Source organism: Marmota flaviventris, chromosome X, assembly GCF_047511675.1.
Source record: "Marmota flaviventris isolate mMarFla1 chromosome X, mMarFla1.hap1, whole genome shotgun sequence".
NCBI lineage: Eukaryota > Metazoa > Chordata > Mammalia > Rodentia > Sciuridae > Marmota > Marmota flaviventris.
This window is the reverse complement of record NC_092518.1, coordinates 61,853,168-61,876,159: the sequence shown is the minus strand read 5'-3', so window position 1 is coordinate 61,876,159 and position 22,992 is coordinate 61,853,168. Positions and strand designations below refer to the sequence as shown.

General features: G+C 38.4%; 1 protein-coding gene across 1 annotated transcript; it reads left to right on the top strand.

Moving 5' to 3' along the window:
• Nucleotides 1–3,252: 3,252 nt before the first annotated feature.
• Zc3h12b (zinc finger CCCH-type containing 12B) lies at nucleotides 3,253–17,227 on the top strand. Its single transcript, XM_027935885.2, has 5 exons — nucleotides 3,253–3,857; nucleotides 11,305–11,444; nucleotides 13,420–13,654; nucleotides 14,322–14,428; nucleotides 15,551–17,227. The coding sequence occupies exons 1-5, from the start codon at nucleotides 3,253–3,255 to the stop codon at nucleotides 16,969–16,971; spliced, it is 2,508 nt and encodes an 835-aa protein (XP_027791686.1). The 3' UTR covers nucleotides 16,972–17,227.
• Nucleotides 17,228–22,992: the final 5,765 nt, after the last annotated feature.

Here is a 22,992-nt window from a genome sequence, read left to right as displayed (position 1 = left end):
TCTTCTTGAACTGTTCCTAATCTTTTTGTCCACCACTCCTACCTCACACCCCACTGAGATATGGGTTTTCACAGTACATGTCAGTGGAAATAGGAAAGTAATTTGGGTAATCAACCATATATCCAGGTTTTCTGGGACATCCCCAGTTTATGCCAATTTTCCTGGCATAACTATTTGTAAACACTCCCTTTATTCTCAAAAGTATCTCAGCTTGACCTGTAATTCAGATTTTCACCCTCTATAGAAACTGTTTCAGTACTTCATAGGGCCACATCTAGCAATTTTTTTTTTTTTTTTTTTTTTACCATTTTTTGAGTTCTTTGAGGACAGACTCAGTTCTGGTTTCTCTTCCTAACCCTGGGGCTTGCCAAAGTGTCTGTCACTCAGTGACAATTCTTTTGAATGAAAAGACATTCTTGCTATCTTGTCCCAAGAAGTTTGCACATAAAACACACACGTGCACACGCACACACACACACACGACACCTACACATGTTTTCAGAAAGATAACCAATATTTTTCTAATAATCTTCTTGCGTAGAACTTTAAATTGTAAACACAAGTTTATTTCTGCTAAGTTGTGTGTTTCTTTTCTATTTTATTAAGTGGCAAACTTTTGCAATTATAAATAGTGATTTTAATAAGGGTTCTCTATCTTTGTGGGATTTTCCATAAATTTAAATCTCTTATTGTATGTCTTCATAAACATTAGGAAAGTTTTCACACCTATATCAGTGTGTGTTTTGTTTTGCTTCTGGGTACTGGGAATCGAACCCAGGTCTTTACTCATGCTAGGCAATCATTCTATCACTGAGCTGCATTCCCATCCCATCAATGCCAAGGTAAATAGAGCTAAATACTGGATAGTAGATAAGGAGAAATGTATTCTATGTCCCACTAGCTAAGAGAGATGGAATTTGTCTTTTAAAAGTACCTTTCATTTGCCAAAAGTGTACATAGAGTCCTTTAAATAGTTGCTTTCAGTGACTTTGGAGCTTTGAGTAAATTTAAGAGGAAAATCTCTGTCCTTTGTACACCAGAAATGATTATTTTGGGGGGTGTACCAGGACTTGAACTCAGCAGCATTCGACCACTAAGCCACATCCTCAGCCCTATTATGTATTTTATTTAGAAACAGGGTCTCACTGAGTTGCTTAGTACCTCAATTTTGCTGAGGCTGGCTTTGAACTCGTAATCCTCTTGCCTCAGCCTCCCAAGCTTCTGGGATTACAGGCATGCTCCACTGCACCTGACCAGAAATTATTTTTAAAAGAATAAAAGATAGCAAATGAAAAACTTATTTGGAAATGAACTTAGTAATAAAGATTTATGGAAAAGGAAGAAGGAAATGGGTGAATGTGTTTGGTTAATTCATTAAAGGGATTTTGTTAAGTCAAAAGTAATAGTGTAATCATTACAGAAGTCATTACATGCTGACTGAATGTCAGTTCTGATGTGTCACTTCTATATAAATATATTTCCAAGTGTGACTCCTAAAGTAATCATGCAGATATCCATGCCATTGTTATAGCTATTGGTGGCTTTTTTTCTTGTAGGCATAAATGGAATTCAGATGTAACTGGAAATTCCCAATATACTGCTTAGGTAGATGACTTGGTGTATAATAATGAGCACAGCTGGTGCCTGAGAATCTTGTCAGTACTTACAGGTTTTCCTCTTTTATATAGATTAAGAACCTACAGGGGCTGGGGATATAGCTCAGTTGGTAGAGTGCTTGCCTTGCATGCACAAGTCCCTGGGTTCAATCCCCAGCACCAAAAAAAAAAAAAAAAAAACCAAAAAACTTACAGTGTTTCGTTCACTTTTCTAAGCACTTTCCTCACTCATCTTATGTAATCCTTACAATTATGTGAGATGGCTATCAATATCCTCATTTCACACACATGAGAAAACTGATATTCAAAGAGAAGAAAACAGGTTATAATTGAAACCTGCCAGGAAAGATGAGGTAGGTGAGAGGAGTTTGTAAATAAAAGTAGTCCCTAATTCTCTTCTGTAATTAATATTCTTTTTAAAATGTTCTGGTTTATCATGAAAGGTGTGTTGGTTTTCTCCTTTTTAAGTGATGGCTTCTTGGTCTATTGCCCAGGCTGGCCCCAAACTCCTGAGTTCAAGCAATCCTCCCTCCTCAACCATCAGAGAAGCTGAAACTAAAGGAGTGTACCACTGTAGCCATACAGTTTTCTCCTTTTGTTTACCAATTATAATAAATAAAAGAGGCTGCAGTGGGGTATAGTGTTACATGCCTGTAATCCCAGCTACTTGGGAGGCTGAGGCAAAGGATCCCAAGCTTAAGACCAGTGGGCAATTTAGCAAGACCCTGTCTCAAAATTAACACTTGTAAAGGGCTGGGGATGTATCTCAGTGGTAGAGTGCTCCTGGGTTCAATAACCAGTATCTCAAAATAAATGAACAAATAAATAAATAAGACTACATACATATTCGAGAGTATCTGCATACCACCATCTACATCTGGAATATGCCTATTTGTTACTCTTACAGACTACTTCAGTTGTATGAAAGCAATTTTAATCATTGTTCAGTCTGTTTAGTTGATGGGATTCCTGATATTTTGCAGAGTAATGCTAAATAGGAAATGCTCTTCAGGAGTGGATTTCAGCCTTAGCCAGGGTATGCTGAAGAATCTAGAAACACTTCTCTCACAGAAAAGAAGAAAAAAGTCTTTCCAAGGAGATACAAACACACACACATGCGAGCACACAACACACACACACACACACACACACACACACACACATGTGCACACACCCAGAAATACACATACTTTTCACCCTGCTGAAATGCATTGTTTTTCTTTCTCAAACTTATAGTGACAAATGAAAACTTTAGCTGTATATTTGTATATGTATATGTGGAAATTACAACCTTACTGCCAACACTGATATTTTGTCTAGAATTATTAGAATTGAAGACTATTTTTAGTGTAAAGCAAGGCTAATCATTGTAAGCAGAAAAATCAAATGACAGAGAATCTGTAGTTTCTTAGGAAGAAACGTTTCTATTAGATTCTTTTTCAGAAATTTACTAAAGATGATTGTGGCATGTGTTTATTTGTAGGGACTGGTAACATCTGAACATACCAAAGCAAACAGGCAAACTTTTGCACCATTGCAACCACATTTTACCACAGAGGAATGCCACTGTACAAGGATTCCAGGCAGGCTAAAAAGAAAAAGAGTTGATTAGACCTCAGACTATCCACTGAACGGGATGACGGCCACAGCTGCAGTGGAGACACCAAAAATGGAGAAGAGTGCCTCCAAGGAAGAGAAGCAGCATCCAAAGCAGGACAGTACCGAGCAGGGAAATAATGATTCTGAAGAGTGGATGAGCTCTGAGAGTGACCCTGAACAGTTGAGCCTTAAGAGCAGCAACAACAGCAGCTGCCAACCTGGAGATGGTCAGCTGAAGAGAAAGGAGATGCCCTCCAAGCCACACCGCCAGCTCTGTCGATCACCCTGCCTGGATCGTCCAAGTTTCTCCCAGAGCAGCATTTTACAGGATGGTAAACTCGACATAGAGAAGGAATATCAAGCCAAGATGGACTTTGCTCTAAAGCTGGGCTATGCTGAGGAACAGATTCAATCAGTGCTGAATAAACTGGGTCCAGAATCACTTATAAATGATGTATTGGCAGAGCTTGTCAGACTTGGGAACAAAGGTGACTCAGAAGGGCAGGTCAACTTGAGTCTATTAGTGCCCCGTGGGCCTGGCTCCAGAGAGATTGCAAGCCCTGAATTGTCTCTTGAAGATGAAATAGACAATAGTGACAATTTGAGGCCAATTGTCATTGATGGAAGTAATGTGGCTATGAGGTAAGACTAGTGATTTTTTTTTCTCTCTTAAAAAAAAAAAAAACCTGTCCTAAGCTCATATAAATTGTATTCCTTTGAAAAGAAGCCCTTAGTTGTTGTCTGTGTCTTGTAGACAGAGTCTATCATAATGCTGTCCTTGCTTTTTCTCTTTCCTTTGAAATTGCTACAAATTTATTTTCAGGTGTTTTGAAATCAGCTCTGATAATCAGTGATGCTTCAGAGGAGTCATAGCCCTTTAGCTCTTGGGGTCTGCTGTCACATCCTTACTTAGCTAGACTAATCATCCTGAAAATGCTGTCTTCATAGTTTCACTTGGAGACTTACTTACTGTCAGCAATGCTCAATTGCTCTTCTGCCAATTTTGGATCCCCTTGTCTGTCTCTGAGACTCCTTATGATCTGACCTTTTCCTCTTCCCATTTGAACACACCTATAATACTTATTGCATTTATATCATCCTTTTTAATGGTCTCCATATAAATTATGCTGATTTATAGTCCCTTTCCTGATACTCATTTCCCAACCTAAAAATGGCCTCCTTACCTTCATACTCTTCAAGTTGAACCATCTTCACAAAGGTTTTCCTGATTTTTATGATCTCATCAATTATCTCTGAGCTACAATTCCTCCAGTACACTGAAGAATAGACCCCAAATATGTCCAAAACTTAATCCTTAGAACCTATGAAAACATTATCTTATGTGAGAAAAGGGACTTTGCGGTTACATTTGTGTTAGGATCTTGAGAGAAGGAGATTAATCATCATCAAGGTGAATCAATGTAAGCACAAGAGGTCTTTATTAGAGGGAGCAGCAGGATAAGAATAAGTAATAGGAGATGCAATAGAGGAAATAAAAATCAATAGTATAAGAAAGGGGCCAGTAACCAAGGAATGTACTTGGCCACTAGGAGCTGAAAAAGACAAGGAGATAGATTCTCCTCTGAGGCCTACAGAAAGAATGCAGCCTTGTCAACATCTTGATTTTAAACTTCTAACCTCTTGAACTATAAGAGAACAATCAGTATTATTTTAAGCCACTAAGTGCCAAATACTATCAGCAATGAGATACTAATATAGTACCAATAGTGCATATATATGTTATTCTATACTCTTATGTGATTTTTTTTATTTCATGTCAGAGAGCCTCACTAATCCCTTCTATTTCCCAAGTGAATTGTCATCCAACCTCGGCTTAAAATGCCCAATAATCAGGATCCTACTTCCCATCAGGTCCACCATTGCTTGATGGATTCACTTGCATTCCTTAAATCATACAAAACCAGAACAAAATAAAAGTGTCAGTCTGGAAAGTTTTAAATTATATTACCCCATTGTCTTTGAGGGTGTCAGTCTAGAAAGTTTTAAATCATATCATCCCATTGTATTTGAGGACAAGGAACTTGCTTTATGCATCCCTTATTTTTCCTACAACATGTGGCCCAGTATCAGGTGCTCCTAATGAGGTACAAGAAGTAGAGGTGGAAGTTAAGTCTTAAGAATCATACCATTGGCTGGCATGGTGGCACATGTCTGTAATCCCAGCAGCTCAGGAGGCAGAGGCAGAAGGATTGTGAGTTCAAAGCCAGCTTCAGCAATTTAGTTATGCCCTAAACAATTTAGCGAGAGCCTGTATCAAAAATTAAAAAAATAAAAAAGGCTGGGGATGTTGCCCAGTGGTTAAGACCCTGGGTTCAATCCCCAGTACTGAAAAAAAGGAACCATACCATTTCTATCTACAGGAATAGCTTGGCAGGCTATCTGGAAGTACATTTTAGTATATAGTCATGTTTAATCCACATAGCAACTTTATTCTACAGATTTGAAAACTGAAACTAAAAAGTTTAAATGATCTCTCTTAATGTACATAACTAGTAATTAGCAAAGGAATTACTATAACTTAAGACTTCAGGCTTTGAATAAATGAAAGACTGACATTTATGAATATCTATTTTATGCCAGGTCTTTTTTTTTTAAAGAGAGAGAGAGAGAGAATTTTTAATATTTATTTTTTAGTTTTTGGCAGGCACAACATCTTTTGTTTGTATGTGGTGCTGAGGATCGAACCCGGGCCGCACACATGCCAGGCAAGCGCGCTACCACTTGAGCCACATCCCCAGCCCTATGCCAGGTCTTTTTGCATATGTAATTTAATCCTCACTGAAAATCCCACCACAATGGACTAATTCATTTCATTTTTGGAGGTGAAGAGGCTCGGGGTTTAGAAAGATTAAATAACTGTCCAAGGTTATATAGGTAATAAGTATCAAAGCTTAGAATCTGACTCTAATCCTCTTTTGATACAGCATCATGCAGTATTGTGTGGCCATTAATGTTATTAAGAATATTTGGCATTTCTACTAGTAGTAGAGAATACATTTACAGATTTTCTAATTTTTAAATCCTGATGGCATCAACACAAGGTGTATAAAGCAGACAAAACATCATCCCTGTTTTAATGAGGGGAAACCAGAAGTATAATAACAAGAAAGCTAAATGACCCAGATATAGCACTACAGCAATCAAAATGGATCAATTAAAAGCAGAGGATGATTTTTTTACTCAAAAGTGAAAAAAAAAAGAAGTATCTCAGCTCTTCTCCTAATAGTCATAAGCTAGAGTGATTCTTAAGGTTAATGGGTATATGACCTGCCCAACTTAATCTCTACACACACCAGACCACCCAGAACACCAGAGACTGGGCCTATTTCCCAAAACCTGCCCTTCTTAATGGGTTTTGTGTTTTGGAGTTGGAGATAAAAAGAAACCAGGTTTCTTAGGGATTTTGACTTTATGGTGATATAAGATTTTCCTTGTTCAATGATCCCTGAGGATGAAGGACATTCTATAGTTACTTTGTTTGGAAAGAATAGTGAAGAGATTAATTACATAGGTGATTAGTTTGAACATATCTAGTCTGTGCCAGTAGCAAATTATGTCTTGATGTGTTGCTTTGCTAAATTAAAGGTACTTCACATGAGTTTAATAAAGCAAAAAAAATTACTACTCAACTTTACTTTAATAGCATATTAAGACAGTACATAGTGGACCACATGATTTCTTTAGTTGCCAACTATGAGCTGGGCATCATGGCACATACTGAATTCCCAGCTACCTAGGAGCCTAAGGCTGGAAGATCAAAAATTCAAGGCCAACCTGGGAACTAGTAAGAACCTGTCTCAAAATATTTTTTTTTTTTTAAAAAGAGCCAGTGATGTAGCTTGTTGGTAGAATGCTTGCCTCTCATGTGTGAGACCCACAACTTAATACTCTGTACCAGGAAAAAAGAAGTGTTGCCAAATCTGTCCTTGTTAGTGTCTTTCTTATCTGGCCAGGTTACTTACCTACAGATCCCACTTATTCTCCAATCACATTTCACATGGTCAAAGTTCAGTGCTATAATCCACTTATGAATTCAGTACTGTTCTTAATCTAGTTTTCCCCATTAGCTGGCTATAGCTTTACCATGAGATTTGTATTTCTTATACAAATTACATGTTAACATCTGTTGTTCCTCAGCATGTTGGATAAGCCTATGTTTAAATTATGATACTTTGTTTGCCATTGATGGCATTTGTTTAACATTTGAAGTGGTGTACCTGTGATTCACATACTGTGAATATGCTAAGATATGTGCTAAGATCCTAAAGGGTACATTCATTCTGAGAGCTGTTTCCTTTGGGAGGAAAAATCCAATTCAGAGGAATTGGACTTTGAAATGTAAATGGCACTGGATTCTTTGTTAAGTCTGAAAGAAGCTCAAATATTTGAACCCTACTAAAAAATTGCAAGGGAGAAGCCAGCTATGCAGAATTTTGCTTGATAGCCTGGATCATGATATGTTCCTAAAGCAGTTTACAAGACAAAGTGAGGAGTAGTTTCACCAAGATTCAAGTTTCACTGTGACTGCAGGTTCTGAGCTTTTTAGCCTTTTTAAATTGCAAAATGACCTTTTATATGTTTGGGCAAAAATGGGTTATCTTGCAAGCATTACTTTATTGCTTTCTTTTTAAAAATAAATCCATTCCTTAAACATTCATTGGGCACTAAACTTTGCATACTGAACTCTTTTGTAGGTCTTCCTTGCTACTTTGATTAATATTACCTTCTGATTCTTACTGGGCATTTCACAGTATGTATCATGGAATGCTCAGTATGTAGTCATGGAATGCTCCAATGGCATAATTTTTAACAATTCTCAGTATGTAAAGAAATTGATATAAAAATCAAATGTATCAAAATATTGGCAGTGTTGTTTCTGGGTGGTAGTAAAACAGTTGGATCTTCAGGGTTTTCTTTATATTTTATACATTTTCCACATTCTATGCCATAAGCATATACATTTCTAATGATACAATATTTAAAACAAAGAATTTGGAAGTATAAAATATAAAGTTGTAGTATTCAAGAAAAAAAGTTATTCTTGTATTTATTTCTGGACCTAAACAATGTTTAAAACAAGATTATAGTACTGCAAAGCCAAACAAAATGAAATTTCATCCCCTTCCTCTAAATTACCTTTCTAATGATACTTTTGGTGATTTTCCCAAGTTCTGGTTTTTATTTTTCTTCCAGTACTGGGAATTGAACCCCATGCTTTGCACATGCTAGGCAAATGTTCTGCTACTGAGCTACATCCCCAGCTCTTTTTAAAAATCAATTCCCTGTCTTTTTATTAGTTCCTTTTAGTTATGCATAATATTGGGGGAACCATGAAATGAATCTGACCAAACTTTACTATGCACATATATGAATATATCACAGTGAATGTCACTTTTATGCAAACCATAATGCACTAATTTAAAAAATACTACAAATAGATAGAATAAATATCAGTAGATTAGAGGAAAGGGAACAAAGGGAGGGAGGAGGGGAGAGAAAGGGAAGTACTAGGGATTGATGTGGAGCAAATTATATTCCATCCTCACGCAATGAATGTCGAAATGAACTCAGCTCTTTTTTTTAATTTTATTGTGAGACAGAGTCTTGCTAAATTGCCCAGATTAGCCTTGAACTTTTAATCTTCCTGCCTCTGCCCCAGTAGCTGGGATGACAGGTGTGCAAATTCGCACATGGCTCCTTTGTTATTCTTTATATTTACCATCACTATAGTGGGGAAAACTCACAAGTGGACATCTTCCCTATCTGTTTCATGTTGGGTTTATCCAATATTAACCCTATAAATGCTGGGCTTTCTCATTAAACAATTTTTAGAAGCAATCAATGGTAGCTGTTTCCAAAGCTGTCTTGGAGTGTATTGGCAGTTAAATGTACCCCCATTTTTCCTTAAGTATTTTTGACTTTGAGTAGAGTAATATAATTGCTCTGTGGTAGTCACTGAGTACTTTTAAGATGGCTAGCATATGCTTAGAAATGTTAACCAAATCAGTTAATAAATTTTTGCAATGTGCCAAAAAAGTGATAAAATAATGGGAAGTCTTGCAGTGCATGTATTCATGAGGCTCATGAGATTATATGTGAATTCACCCAAAGGGAAAAATATGTGTAATTAGAGCTAATTTCTGTTGGAGCTGAGTAACAGTGCCAGTAAGAAAGAGAAGAATCTAACATGAGAAGACCCATCATATTGTCTTTTTTAAAAAAATAATGTTGATACTAGTCTCTAGATTTTTTAACATTTATTTAGTTGTAGATGAACACACAATATCTTTATTTTTATGTGTTGCTGAGGATCAAACTCAGTGCCTCACACATGCAAGGCAAGTGCTTTACCACTGAGCTACAGCCCCAGCCCCGCCCCCATCATATTGTCTTAATGTGCCTACCAACAAAACAGTTCTTGTCTCTTGATTAGTCTTGTTTAACAAACAACATCCACTTGATTTTGATAGAATTGGTGCTTGTATGCCAATTTGTTTTTCCACTGGAGCAGTTAATTAACTATAATTTAGTGTGATTTATGTATATGTTAGAGCACCTGATACCATGCTAAGGGATCATCATTTTCACAGCCAAACTAGACACAAAACTGGTACACAATTTTTGAGTTTTGAAGATGATGACAATAGATACTATGCATCTTTTCCCTATTTTTCTGCTAATTTTCCTTCTTCCAATTTCCATTCAGAAATTGGAAGAAATTGGCCTTTTAAATTTGAACAGTGTTTATTCCTATAAGTAATTGTGATAGAATTTCATCTCTTATTATATCATTTCTGGTTATAAAAGAGTGCTTGGTTTTTTTGAGGGAATTTTAGAATTAGGGAAAGAAAATAAGTCACTAATAAACATCTAACACATAATGGCAATTAATGTTTTATGTATCTCTTTCTAGTATTTTTCTAAGTTTATATATGGATTTTTTTCTGCAAAATTGGTATTACAAAATGGGCACTGTGGCACTTGTCTATAGACCTGACTACTCAGGAGCCTGAGACAGGAAGATTGCTTGAGCCCAGGAGTTCAAGGCCAACCTATGCAACACAGCAAGACCCCATCTCAAAAAAAAAAAAAAATTAAGACCATACTCATATGTAATCTCAATGCCATATATCCTTTCTTCTCTTTTATAGAATTTTATTGTGAATTTTTCTTATACCTTAAATTTTTCAAAAATATGATTTTTAGTGCTTTATATTTAATTAAGCAAATATATGTGATAAACATTTTCTGTCAACATTGCTGTATGTATCTTTTTCCTGTCATGTTATTTTTAAGCTTAATAACTCATCTCCAACTAATCCTCCATGTAACCCTCTGGTAAAGCCTCCACTATTTTTCCATCTGTTGTGAATATCTGAATCTTTGGGAAAAGTTGGCAATAGAAATAGTGAGAAAATGAAAACAATAATAGGAAATGGTCACCAAGGCTACTATAGGAGTGGTTATTAACCATCTGTGGCCTTCTGTGAAGTTTATAATGTGGCAATATTTGTGACAATTTAATTTTTAAAAGTTTGATTTGTTCTTTTAAAAATACATTCTTTGGGGCTGGGGTTGTGGCTCAGTGGTCGAGTGCTCACCTAGCCCATGTGAGGCACTGGGTTTGATCCTCAGCAGCACATAAAAATAAATAAAGTCATTGTATCCATCTACAATTAAAAAAAATTTTAAAAAAATACATTCTTTGGACTATAATGCTAATCCCAGCAATTTAGGGGACTGAGACAGAAGGATCACAAGTTCAAGGTGCTGTCTCAAAGTAAAAAATAAATTTAAAAGGTCTGGGGGTATAGCTTGGTGGCAAAGCTCAGTTGTAAAATCCCCAGTACCCAAAAATTGTTGTGAAAAAAAAATTTAAGTTTTGGCATCATCAAGGAATAAAAAATATGTGTTGTTAATCCCTTGATGTTAATCCCTTGGGCTTTTCAGTGGTTTTTTGGTTGTTGTTTTTTTTGTTTGTTTGTTTGTTTGGGGGTTTTGTTTTTATTTTTTGTTTTTTCTATCTGTTGTTAATCCTCTTTCCTCTTATTCTCTATTTGTTCTAAAGTCATGGGAATAAAGAAGAGTTCTCCTGTAGAGGAATACAACTTGCTGTGGATTGGTTTCTAGATAAAGGCCACAAGGATATCACTGTATTTGTGCCTGCTTGGAGAAAGGAGCAATCCCGCCCTGATGCACCAATTACAGGTATTATTTCAAATAAGACATTTCTTGTCATCTATAGGCAAAGCTAGCAAGAGAGTTTAGAGAGAAGCTGATGGTCCCAATTTAGATTAATATTTTTCTAAGTTGTTAAGTATACTTTAAATGTCTCTTCTTAAGTATATTTCTTAAACGCTCACTAGATTTATTTATATTTTTCATTTCTTGCAGGACTAGGGATCAAACCCAGAGCCGCACATATGCTAGGCAAGTGCTCTACCACTGATCCACATTCCCACCCTTTAAGGGTAGTTTTGATAAAGTGATCCATATAAAACCATCATTGTTTAGTGGCATGTAGTAGTTAGAAATAACTTCAATTCAGCAAACAATAAAGCTCATAGTTGAAAAACTGCTTTTCTATTTGATCATAGACTTCAGACTACAGAGGTATGAATCTGACTATAAACATGACTGAAATTTTCAAAAAACTAAAGAAACCATGAGAGACAATGGATCTCATACTGTACCAGAGAAGTGATTATGGGATTGCAAAGTAGGAGGTAGAAAGTCCCAAGACAGAACCAACTTAACCATGAAGCATAGTAAGCTGAAAGCCTAGGGCTGATGATATTTCTAAAGTTCCACAAAAATATTTTTATTTTGACATTAAAAGAAAAAATGAATATGATATTGGATGTATAATAATTTAACTGAATTATGGTTGACTTTATACCAATGTAGTTCTAAGATTAAATTTTGGGGCTGGGGATGTAGCTCAGTGGTAGAGTGCTTGCCTAGCATGCACAAGGCCCTGGGATCAATCCCCAGTACCAACAAAAATTTAAAATAAACTGAAATTTTTAATATTTTTTATGGAGAATGGAGTTCATGAAGGCAAAAGTGCCCAAGGTCTTCAAAAGTATAAATGTAGTCTTCTTAATGGCAGTAAAGTGTTACTATGTTCATTTACAATGATAAATGCAGCCAAAAATTCCTTACAGAATTTAAGAGCATATAGACCCCAGTCCACTGAGCATTAGGTCTTGCCCATTGTGCCTAATGAGATCCAGTGAATGGCTGTCTGATCTGTGTGTGGAGCTGTCTGCTATCTGCTGAACAGGCTTCCAAGCCTCAGTCTGAGATCATATACTGGCTCTACTCAAGCCCAACTAAAAAGCTTTCTCTCCTCAGCAATCAAAATTCCAAATAGAAAGGGGGTCAGTACTCAAATTCTATAGCCTGATTTTCCACCTGAGTTTTGTCCTTCCTTCAAGCAGAAGCCAAAAATGTAAGTCCTTAGGATTGATGCTTTATTTTCCTCCTGACAGACATATCCTCAACTACTGCCCTGTTTTCTTCATCAGCCCAAAAGCTAGTGCTGGGGTAGGGGGTGTAGCTTAATAGTAGAGTAATTGCCTAGAGGTTTGAGGACCAGGGACCAGGGTTTGATTTCCAGAAACACACACACACACACACACACACACACACAAATAGAGGCTGATCCTTCAGCCAAAGTGCAAAATGCTAGGTAGCCAGGTGCAATAGCACATGCCTGTTAATCCCAGCAACTTGGGAGGCTGAGGCAGGAAGATCCCAAGTTGAAGTACAGCTGCAGAAACTTACCAAGGTCCTGTCTCAAAATAAAAAGTAAGAAAGGACTGGGGATGTTGCTCGGTGGTAGAAGCAACCCTGGGTTCAATCCCCAGTATGACAAAAAAAAAAAAAAGAAAGAAAGAAGAATGTAGGATATCAATCAGTGTTACTACTCATTCTTCATGGTAGTTTTAAAAAATTAAATGTGACTGAATCCAGTTCCTTCATTCTATCTGAAGGAGGTGACTTTATCTAAGGTCACAATTCAATTTTGATATCATGGCCAGAAATTGAGCCCACTTGCTGTCTTAAGGATAAATAGCGTATTCATCTAACTCTTTTATTTGTAATTGTAATATGGGGATAATGGTGTTAAGTTCCAAACATGATTTCTATTCTGTGGCATATAATCATATTTCAACAGATCAAGATATTCTACGTAAACTGGAGAAGGAAAAGATTCTTGTCTTCACACCATCCCGAAGGGTCCAGGGCAGAAGGGTTGTCTGCTATGATGACCGGTTCATAGTCAAATTGGCTTTTGATTCTGACGGCATCATTGTATCCAATGATAACTACAGAGACCTTCAAGTTGAAAAGCCAGAATGGAAGAAGTTTATAGAGGAGCGGTTGCTGATGTATTCTTTTGTGAATGACAAGTGCGTTTTGTTCCAATAGGCTCTGAATAGCCTATATCCATGTTACTAGTAGGAACAGATTTCATTTCATTTCAATAAACATTTATTGAACACTTATTGTGTACCATGCATGATGCTGGTTGCCATGGAGATAAAAGACTAAATGAAAAACAGGACTCCCACCCAAGGGGTTCAAAGTATAGTGGAAAAGACAAAAAAAAAGGCCACCCAATGTGTTGTGATAAGCACTACAGTTAACTTTTATTTTTAATTTGTCCATGTGAAGTGATAAGAGAAAGCTTCCTAGGGAAGATAACATTTGAAATGAAGTTTACAGATAGAGGAGGGAGGGCTGCTGGACACAACAGGTGTAGAGAACAATATGAATAAAGCTATGAAGGAGTGAACATGGGTGGCATGTAGGGGGAACCCAGCAGATATGCCAGTATGGTTGGAACATATAATCCATGGAAGAATGATGCATAGGGAAAAATTATTCTTTCTATGTGATCCAGTAGGAATGAAAGGCAGAAATGCTGGGTTAACAAAAGATAGACTTGAGGCAGGAAGGACAGTTAGAAGGCTGTCACAATAGAACAGAGAAGAGGTAATGAAGGTCTGAAATTCCCATAAGAGGTAGCATAGGGACAGAAGGAAAGACATTCACCCATTGCTTGCTTGCTTTCAGATTTATGCCTCCAGATGACCCTTTAGGACGTCATGGACCAAGCCTTGAAAATTTCTTAAGAAAGAGACCTGTCGTTCCTGAGCATAAGAAGCAACCATGTCCTTATGGTGAGTACCTATGTGCAGAACTGAGCTCTGTTCTAAGGGAATACTTTTCTTTTCCATATTTCCTTCAAATGGGAAATCTTGGCTTGTCCATTTTCTGTGAGATAAAGTTCTTGTCTTCTTGTACTCTCAGTTAAGCATTTAAAGAAAAACCTTAGAAACTGCTTGAGGAAAAGGAAACCAAATTGAAGGGAAAACTAGTTGCCACTCATTAAAATAACACATGTGCTTTAGTGCTTAAGGACCAAACATTGTTGTGGAGAACAGAGAAATGCAGAAACCTACCTGACTTCCTGAAGCAGAAAAGGCAATACCAAATTGGGTTTGGCCCAAGAAGAACATATCTCTCAGGCAGGTTACTGAACCTTCTGTCAATTGGGAAAACTCTGTTCTTCTGATCTGTGCTTTCCAGTTGCCAAAAACTTTATTTTCATTGTTTTTTCTATTTTTTAGTACAGTTTTCTACAGTATATTTGTACTTTACCCAAGTCCCTCTGATACAAAGTATATGAGCCTAACTGCAATATGGCCTGCTTGGTCTGAGATTATTTTTGATGTTTTCTCTTTGTTTGGGGGGTGAGCATTTTGTTTTTTTCCTCAACATTTAAATCACAGAGTATTTCCATACCCTGTAACTCTTCATTACAATGATCTTATAATAGAGACATAATTATGAAGCTTGTTTACAGAAGGGGAAAATGAGGCTCAGGGGGAAAGTATCATGTACTAAGGTCACACGGCCCAGTGAGGGATATGGCTATAATTGAAACTTGGGTTCTACTAGCCTCCAATCCTGTGTTCTTTGCACTGTACCATACTGCCTTCCTTTACTCTAGGCTGCCTCAGCATGCAGATTATCCCTAGGCCAAGTTGCACATTACCAGAAATGCAAGACTGTTCAACTGCTCAGCTGATTCCTCCCCAGCTTTTCACTTGCTCCCTCTCATCTCAGTGTGTGATGCTCCTTGGTGTTGTCTGTCTCTCATCTTTGTGGATAGTTAATTTTCTGCCTTAACCTCAAAGTGTCTGATCATAACCTGGGTGACCAGTTTATTACAACAGTTTCTGGCACAGAGGGTTACACCACTATGAGAGAGAGTCTTAACCCAAGGCATTATTTTTCAGGCAAAAAATGCACCTACGGCCACAAGTGCAAATACTACCATCCGGAGCGGGCCAACCAACCCCAGCGTTCAGTGGCTGATGAGCTCCGCATCAGTGCCAAACTATCCACAGTGAAAACCATGAGCGAAGGCACCCTAGCCAAGTGTGGTACAGGGATGTCTAGCGCCAAAGGTGAGATAACCTCAGAGGTCAAACGTGTGGCCCCCAAGCGCCAATCAGATCCCAGCATCCGGTCTGTGGCTGTGGAGCCTGAGGAATGGCTGTCCATTGCCCGTAAGCCTGAGGCCAGCTCTGTCCCCTCACTTGTGACCGCCCTAAGTGTTCCCACAATCCCACCCCCCAAAAGCCATGCAGTGGGTGCACTCAACACCCGTTCGGCCAGCAGCCCAGTGCCAGGATCCTCTCATTTCCCCCACCAGAAGGCCTCATTGGAGCACATGGCCAGCATGCAGTACCCCCCTATCCTGGTTACCAACAGCCATGGGACCCCTATTAACTATGCTGAGCAATACCCAAAGTTTGAGTCCATGGGGGACCATGGCTACTATTCGATGTTAGGCGACTTCTCCAAACTGAACGTCAACAGCATGCACAATCGAGAGTACTACATGGCTGAAGCAGACCGGGGGGTGTATGCTCGGAATCCCAATCTCTGTCCTGACAGCCGCATGAGCCATACCAGGAACGACAACTATTCTTCTTACAACAACCTGTACTTGGCTGTAGCTGATGCCCATCCTGAAGGCAGTTTGAAGCTGCACCGCTCAGCATCTCAGAACCGTCTTCAGCCTTTTTCTCATGGTTACCATGAAGCCTTAACGAGAGTGCAGAGCTATGGCCCAGAGGATTCCAAGCAAGCCCCCCACAAGCAATCAGTTCCCCACTTAGCTCTGCATGCCCAGCTCCCAGCAACTGGAGCACGATCCAGCTGTCCTGGAGACTACCCCATGCCTCCCAATATCCATCCTGGGGCAACTTCACAGTCAGGCCGTGCCCTGGTGATGACACGGATGGACAGTATTTCTGATTCTCGCCTCTATGAGAGCAACCCCATGAGGCAAAGACGACCTCCTCTGTGCCGTGAACAGCATGCCAGCTGGGACCCGCTGCCCTGTGCAACTGACTCCTATGGCTACCACTCCTATCCCTTAAGTAATAGCCTCATGCAACCATGTTATGAGCCAGTCATGGTACGGAGCGTGCCTGAAAAGATGGAGCAGCTTTGGAGGAATCCTTGGGTTGGAATGTGCAATGATTCCAGGGAGCATATGATCCCAGAGCACCAATTTCAGACCTACAAAAACCTCTGCAATATTTTCCCTTCTAACATCGTTCTTGCAGTGATGGAGAAGAATCCCCATACAGCAGATGCCCAGCAACTGGCAGCCTTGATTGTTGCCAAGCTTAGGGCTGCACGTTGACATGACAAAGGACTTGTTCCTTTATACACATATGAATATTAATGCTAATAATACACTAATACTATGATCATAGTAACTAATAATTTGCATTGCGCTTTAAAAGTTAGGAGTGTTTACATCATTTAAGCGCATAACGACCCTGTGAGGTAGGTTTTACTATAAAGAAGGCAGCTGAAACTCAGTGAGATTAAGTGACCTACCAAGGTCGTGCTGCTAGCAAATGACCAAGTCAAGACACACACCCAAGTCCTTTGACTCCAAGTCCCCTGTCCTTTGCACTGCACCATGCAGGTAATGGAGGACAAAACCCAAGGGGAGAGGCCTAAATGCAAGAAGCCCCAAGGGATTCCATTACCAGTGTTTTCAAAGTACGGATAATATATCCAATTTGAAGAGCAAAAGCATCAGGATCAGATCATATGTTGAATTAACCTTTTATGTTTTTTAAATAGAAACATTTAAAGATATTTAAAAGTAAACACATACTTTATTGCATGGATATTTGCTAATTCACTCTCTTTATTAATGAAATTATAAGGTCACATTGAATCTTCTAGAGCTATATTTAAAGCCTACTGTTAGCAATTATATTGCATGTATGAATATATACATTTGATTTTTGATGTGTGTATGTGTGTATCTCTGGTATAAATTTTTATATAGTGATGAGAAGGTAGACTGTACATAGTCCTTAGTCTATAGCTGTATAGATCATGAATCTGACTTGATGATTTTGTCACGTTTCATAGTTTCAACTAGATTGAAAAGTAAAATTAAATGCCAATATTTGAACATTGCTTTCTTAGGCACCAGAGTGAACCAGCTATATTTCCTTTGCACTTTTTACTTGCCAATGTTTATTAACAGTTCTTAACTTCCAAGTCTCTTCACCTCAACAAATTAGGGGACAGGTTACAGCCTTCTGCAGAGGAGATATTGGATAAGCTCAAGTTCCACACATAGTATATGTGTACTACACAAGCGCAGAAGAGTCTGACCAGAACTAAGGGACTTACTTCCAGAGTCCACTCCCCTTATCCCAGGAAAGATGGCCAAACCCATGTGGCATTAAACGATGAATACAAAAGCTTCACACAAGGAGGGACTAATGGATGCTTTTTGGACTTCTGACCTATGCAGTATTCAACATCACAGGATAAAATGTAATGGAAGACAGTGCATAGCCATGTAATCCACTTTCTCCTGCTGTTCACCCTTTGGGCAATAAGGTCAATCACTGGTGGAGCAGAATTTCTTTAGGAAACAAACCAGGGGATTTTCTAAGTGGAAAAAGACAGCTTCTAAAGGGGATGCTGCATTTTTGCTAATTGCTGGCTCAGTTATGCACTTCAAATCCCTGCAAAGAGGGTGCACTTGCCATTAGATAATTCTTAGATGCATCACTAAAGAAGATGACTTTGGGGTTGGGTGGCACCATTTGCGCAATTTGTATCTTGCTCAGGGTGGGAACCTTTGTAGCTAAATGCCTCTAGAAGAGGTGTTTATTGGTTTTTTTTTTAAGCTGCACTAAATGAACCCCCTTTTTGAATCCACTGTATATTTTAACATTTTGAACCATGACCAGCTCACTATTTCTTGAGCTGGAAATTGCTAACTTCTATGGTCGTTTTTTCATGAAAGTTGAGAAGGCCTGGCCTTGGCCTTTTGTTTCTTCATGAGAAGGTGTGACACTGCCTATAAATGTTTCTTACTGTGAAACACTCCGAATGTGAGGCTGTAGTCAGGGTTGTTTCTGGTAGTTTGACAATGGCTTGCATGCTGCTTTCTGTCTCTGTCCAAGTTGATCAACACTGCATCTTAACCAATGCTTTCTTCACTTAACCACAGCTTCACATTCATCTCCTACCCTCTAATCTTCCCATCCCGCAGCATACTGATTAAGTGTAAAAGTATTTTTCTATCAGATAGGTCCCCAGAGAGTGACAGTTGCCACTGCAGACCTTGCTATTTCATACACCACCACTTCATACCTTCAACTTCTTGGACCTTCTAAATCTGCCCCATGTCTAAATCAGGGTATTTGACAATCTCAGATTATCGCAATGCCTTTGTGCTAGTTCATCTTCCTACCAAAAATCATCAATGGCACTGCAGTCTCCACTAGCTGCACAATTGACAGGGAAGCACAAGATTAATCTTGTCAGCTGCAATTCATCTTCAACATGTTCATACTTAGTACTCAAAATATTGTAAGCTCCTCCCAATACAGGAAATATTTTTAAGGAAGCATATGTATTTCTTATTTCCTAAAAACAACTGTCATTTTTCTCCTTTCATAAAATGTGTATGAACCAAAGTGGCTAGGAGCAATGCCTCAAAAAACCAGAAATGACCTTTTGTTGATACAAATTGTATCTCTTTTTTTTCCTGACTGTATAGAAACAAATGTACAAAACTCATCTTAAACTAGGTTTGGTACTGAATTTTCACCATGATATCTGTGGCACTGTGTGTCACAGGGAAGTAACCCAGGGGTCGTGAGGGAGTTTTTATTTCCAAAGGGCAGTAGTAGTTTATAGACAAAGACAATTTTTCAAGGCCTCTTTATTATTAGGTGCACAGCTATTGTGTGTCCAATTTCAAGCATTATATTGCGTAAGTTCTCTTTAGGCTATTTAATGTGTCCTTCAAAAGGGGAGTTTGTGTAAAAAGTGTCAATGTTAGTGAATCATCTGCAAGAATCTATAATGGAGCTGTACAACTATGAATGCGCAAATCCAAGCTTGGCTCTTAGTTAAATTATAGTAGAGTGACATTTTCTTTATATTGGAGGTCTGCATACTTCTTGACTTTTCCATTTCTGTCTATAATTATAAAAACAGCAAATAACAAAGAGCATTGGGACCCCCTCGGCTCCCTTGATAATAACAGCCTCCTTCATGGGGCTAAGCATGTGTCCTTCAGGATACTTACCTCCAAGCACTTAGCAGGGGTTACTGCACAGTGTTTTGTGTGATTTTCAAGAAACAGTATATTTTGCAAGAGGTGCTTTGTAATTTAAATTCTCTCACTGATTTTTCTGACCTCATAGCAAGTCTGTGCCTGTTAAGGCCTTAGATTTTGTAGATTCTGTGACTTTTTTTTCCTTTTGTGACTTTGTTGTTGTTTTCATTTTGACCTTAGGACAAATGTGACCCTGGAGTAGCATGGTCAATTCAGGGTACCCTTTCTATAAGACAGCTCAAAGAGTAGGAGCCTTTTCAAATGTAACATTGAACCACTGCACTCTCTTAAGGTGCCAGGTATAGAAGGGAGAATGATAGATATGACAGATGCTTATGGAAATGGTCTACAAAACTTTTCTTCTTCGAAATAATGAAACACACAGCATGGTTTTCTCCCCTCCCTCTTTCTTCCTACCCCCTGCTAGTTTTTAGGAGAATACTTCTCTAAAATTCATTTTTTCTATTTTGGAATAAATCATCTTTATATAGGAATTCAATCATTGATGTCCATTAACCTTTGTCACTGAGTTTTCTTCTAACACAGAAGAGTTCATTTTGAGAGGCACTCAGTTACCATTCTATCTATGTTGTAAGTATGGGACTTTGTACAAAATGCCCTTTTTGAGGGCCAACAATTTCAATACACTTTGTTTTACTCTGTGAACCAGGTCTGGATCTGCACAGGGAAAGTAATGCCAAGCTGTCCAAAGAGCCCTGCTCAGGTCTCCTCCTAACCTTTTTCTGCCTTCCCCAAGTTTGCTTCTCCTCAGGTCTGATACTGAGGAGTGCATAGTCTTCAACTGAAAAGGCACTAGTTATCATTGGAAACCAAACCAGTACATTTCTGGAACCTGCTTATCTAAAGTAGTCAATGCCTTTGTAAAGACTCGGCATACTCAATATCTATTGTATTATGGCTAGCTATATACATAGGCAGATTGACTATTTTTAGTCCTGGTTTGTGTATCATTGAGCTATAGTAGTTTGCTTTATCCATTTGTGGGATTAAACAATACTGTTTAATGGTTGTAAACTTTTATAAAACCTCTTTGGGTTTCTTGTTTGACCCAAACATAATGTAAGTCTCAATGACAAAATACACAGAGCCAACAAGAGGTGAGTGAAATATATCCCTTCCCCAGTTTTGTCTGCCCCTATAATGCATGTGCAGTGCTTCATAATATGTTCTCATTAGCATGAATATGCTATGACTATTTCATAAGGTTTCAATTTGTTTCACCTATAATCGTGATGGAAAATGCTATATTGTTGACAACAATGAACTGTAACCACTCTTATTTATTGCATAAACTATTTGTCTATTAATCACTAAGGACTCTTTCTTTAAGAACATTAATGACAAAAATCATACCATATATATATATATATATATATATATATATATATATATGTATGTATTCCAGTTTGTTCGTAAAGTATGAAATTTCTGTCCCTGTGACCTGCATCTTGAGATGCATCTGATTTTTACCACAGTAAGCATGGTCCCTCTAACTGTGGAAGTCCAACACAAGTTCCTAGACTAACACTAGATTATATGCTATTTGTTTAAATAACCATGCTGTTTCTCAAGTCCTTCAGACTTTGCCCTTCCTTTACTCCTTATTCTTATTAGTAAAGTTTTGTCATTGAAGACCCAATACTAATATCACCCCCTCAAACAAGCTTTTCATAGGGTAGTGCTGGCTTCTACTGCTGGGTTAAAAGCAGGCTCAGCTCAGACTTATTTCTATATATTGCCTATAGTTTCTCCCTGAATTGCTTCACATCCTCAGAGACATCATCTACTGAGCCTTAACCAGAATATCAGAGCCAAAGGGGGCAAATCACCTAACTGAAGGAGCTCAGGTGCATCAACCTCTTCTCAGGTTATTGTGCAGAAAATGAGACTTCAAAAGCACTGAAGAGATTTGACGGAGGATGAACAAGAATTAGTAGTAAATAGCAGGACTGGATATCCACAACCTAATAACTTCCAAGCCAGTAAGCCCTTGGTCACAGGTTGTCCTCTCTTCCTTCAGGCCTTCCTGGTGCCTCCTACCCATTCCCCATCCCACCCCAGGTCAGTCTCATTCTAAATGCAGAGGTGACTACAAGTGCTACAGTGGAGCCCAGCACTAGGGGCCTTTGCAAGGGACTATTGGTGAATTCGAAAATCTTGTTTTAAAATCATACTCCATGAAAATAAGAGTACAACTTTCCCCAGCCTCTTTTTTGTTTGTTTGTTGCTGCCTCCTCTAACATTCCTCAGGCATACCTGTATCAAATTCTTAGTACCAAATAATAGCCTGACCTATACGTAGCTAGAAGAGGAAGAAAGAGTTCCTGTCTTGAGGAACTTGAACTCTGGTGGGGGAATGAAGTATGCTCAAAGAATAAATTAATACATAAAGACTTCCTGAGCAAGATAGGGAGGGTGGATCTGATTAAACCACAATATATGCATATTTGGAAATGTCACATTGAAACCTATTATTTGGTAAAATTAATATGGCTCAATAATTATTTTAAAAAAGACTTTCTCAGAGGAGAGTGGCAGCATGAATATGGGAAGACTGTTAAAAACAATAAGAATTCCAAGAGGGGACAATTCAATGTTCAGTGCTTCTTCCCTAATCACACGTGGAAAATCAACTGATCTGGCCAAATCACTTTCTAGATCACCTTTCTGGCCTCATGACCTACCAAGCCACATCACCATGTTCCAATTATCCTGGACCCTGCTATAGTGTCCCAACCATGCTGTTTCTCAAGTCTTTCAGACTTTGCCCTTCCTTTACTTATTATTCTTATTAGTAAAGTTCTGCCATTGAAGACCCAATACTAATATCACCCCCTCAAACAAGCTTTTCCACCTCCTGGTCCAGACGTTTTAATCCTTTCACAGTGGACCTTGCAGGACTCTTGAACAGTAGTATTTTAGCAATTATCACTTCATTGCAAATTTTGTTGGAACACAGTCTATACCACAAAATGGGGGGTAAGAACCATATTCATCTGTAACAATTTATTTCCTCCTGGATGGGGTCTCTCAATT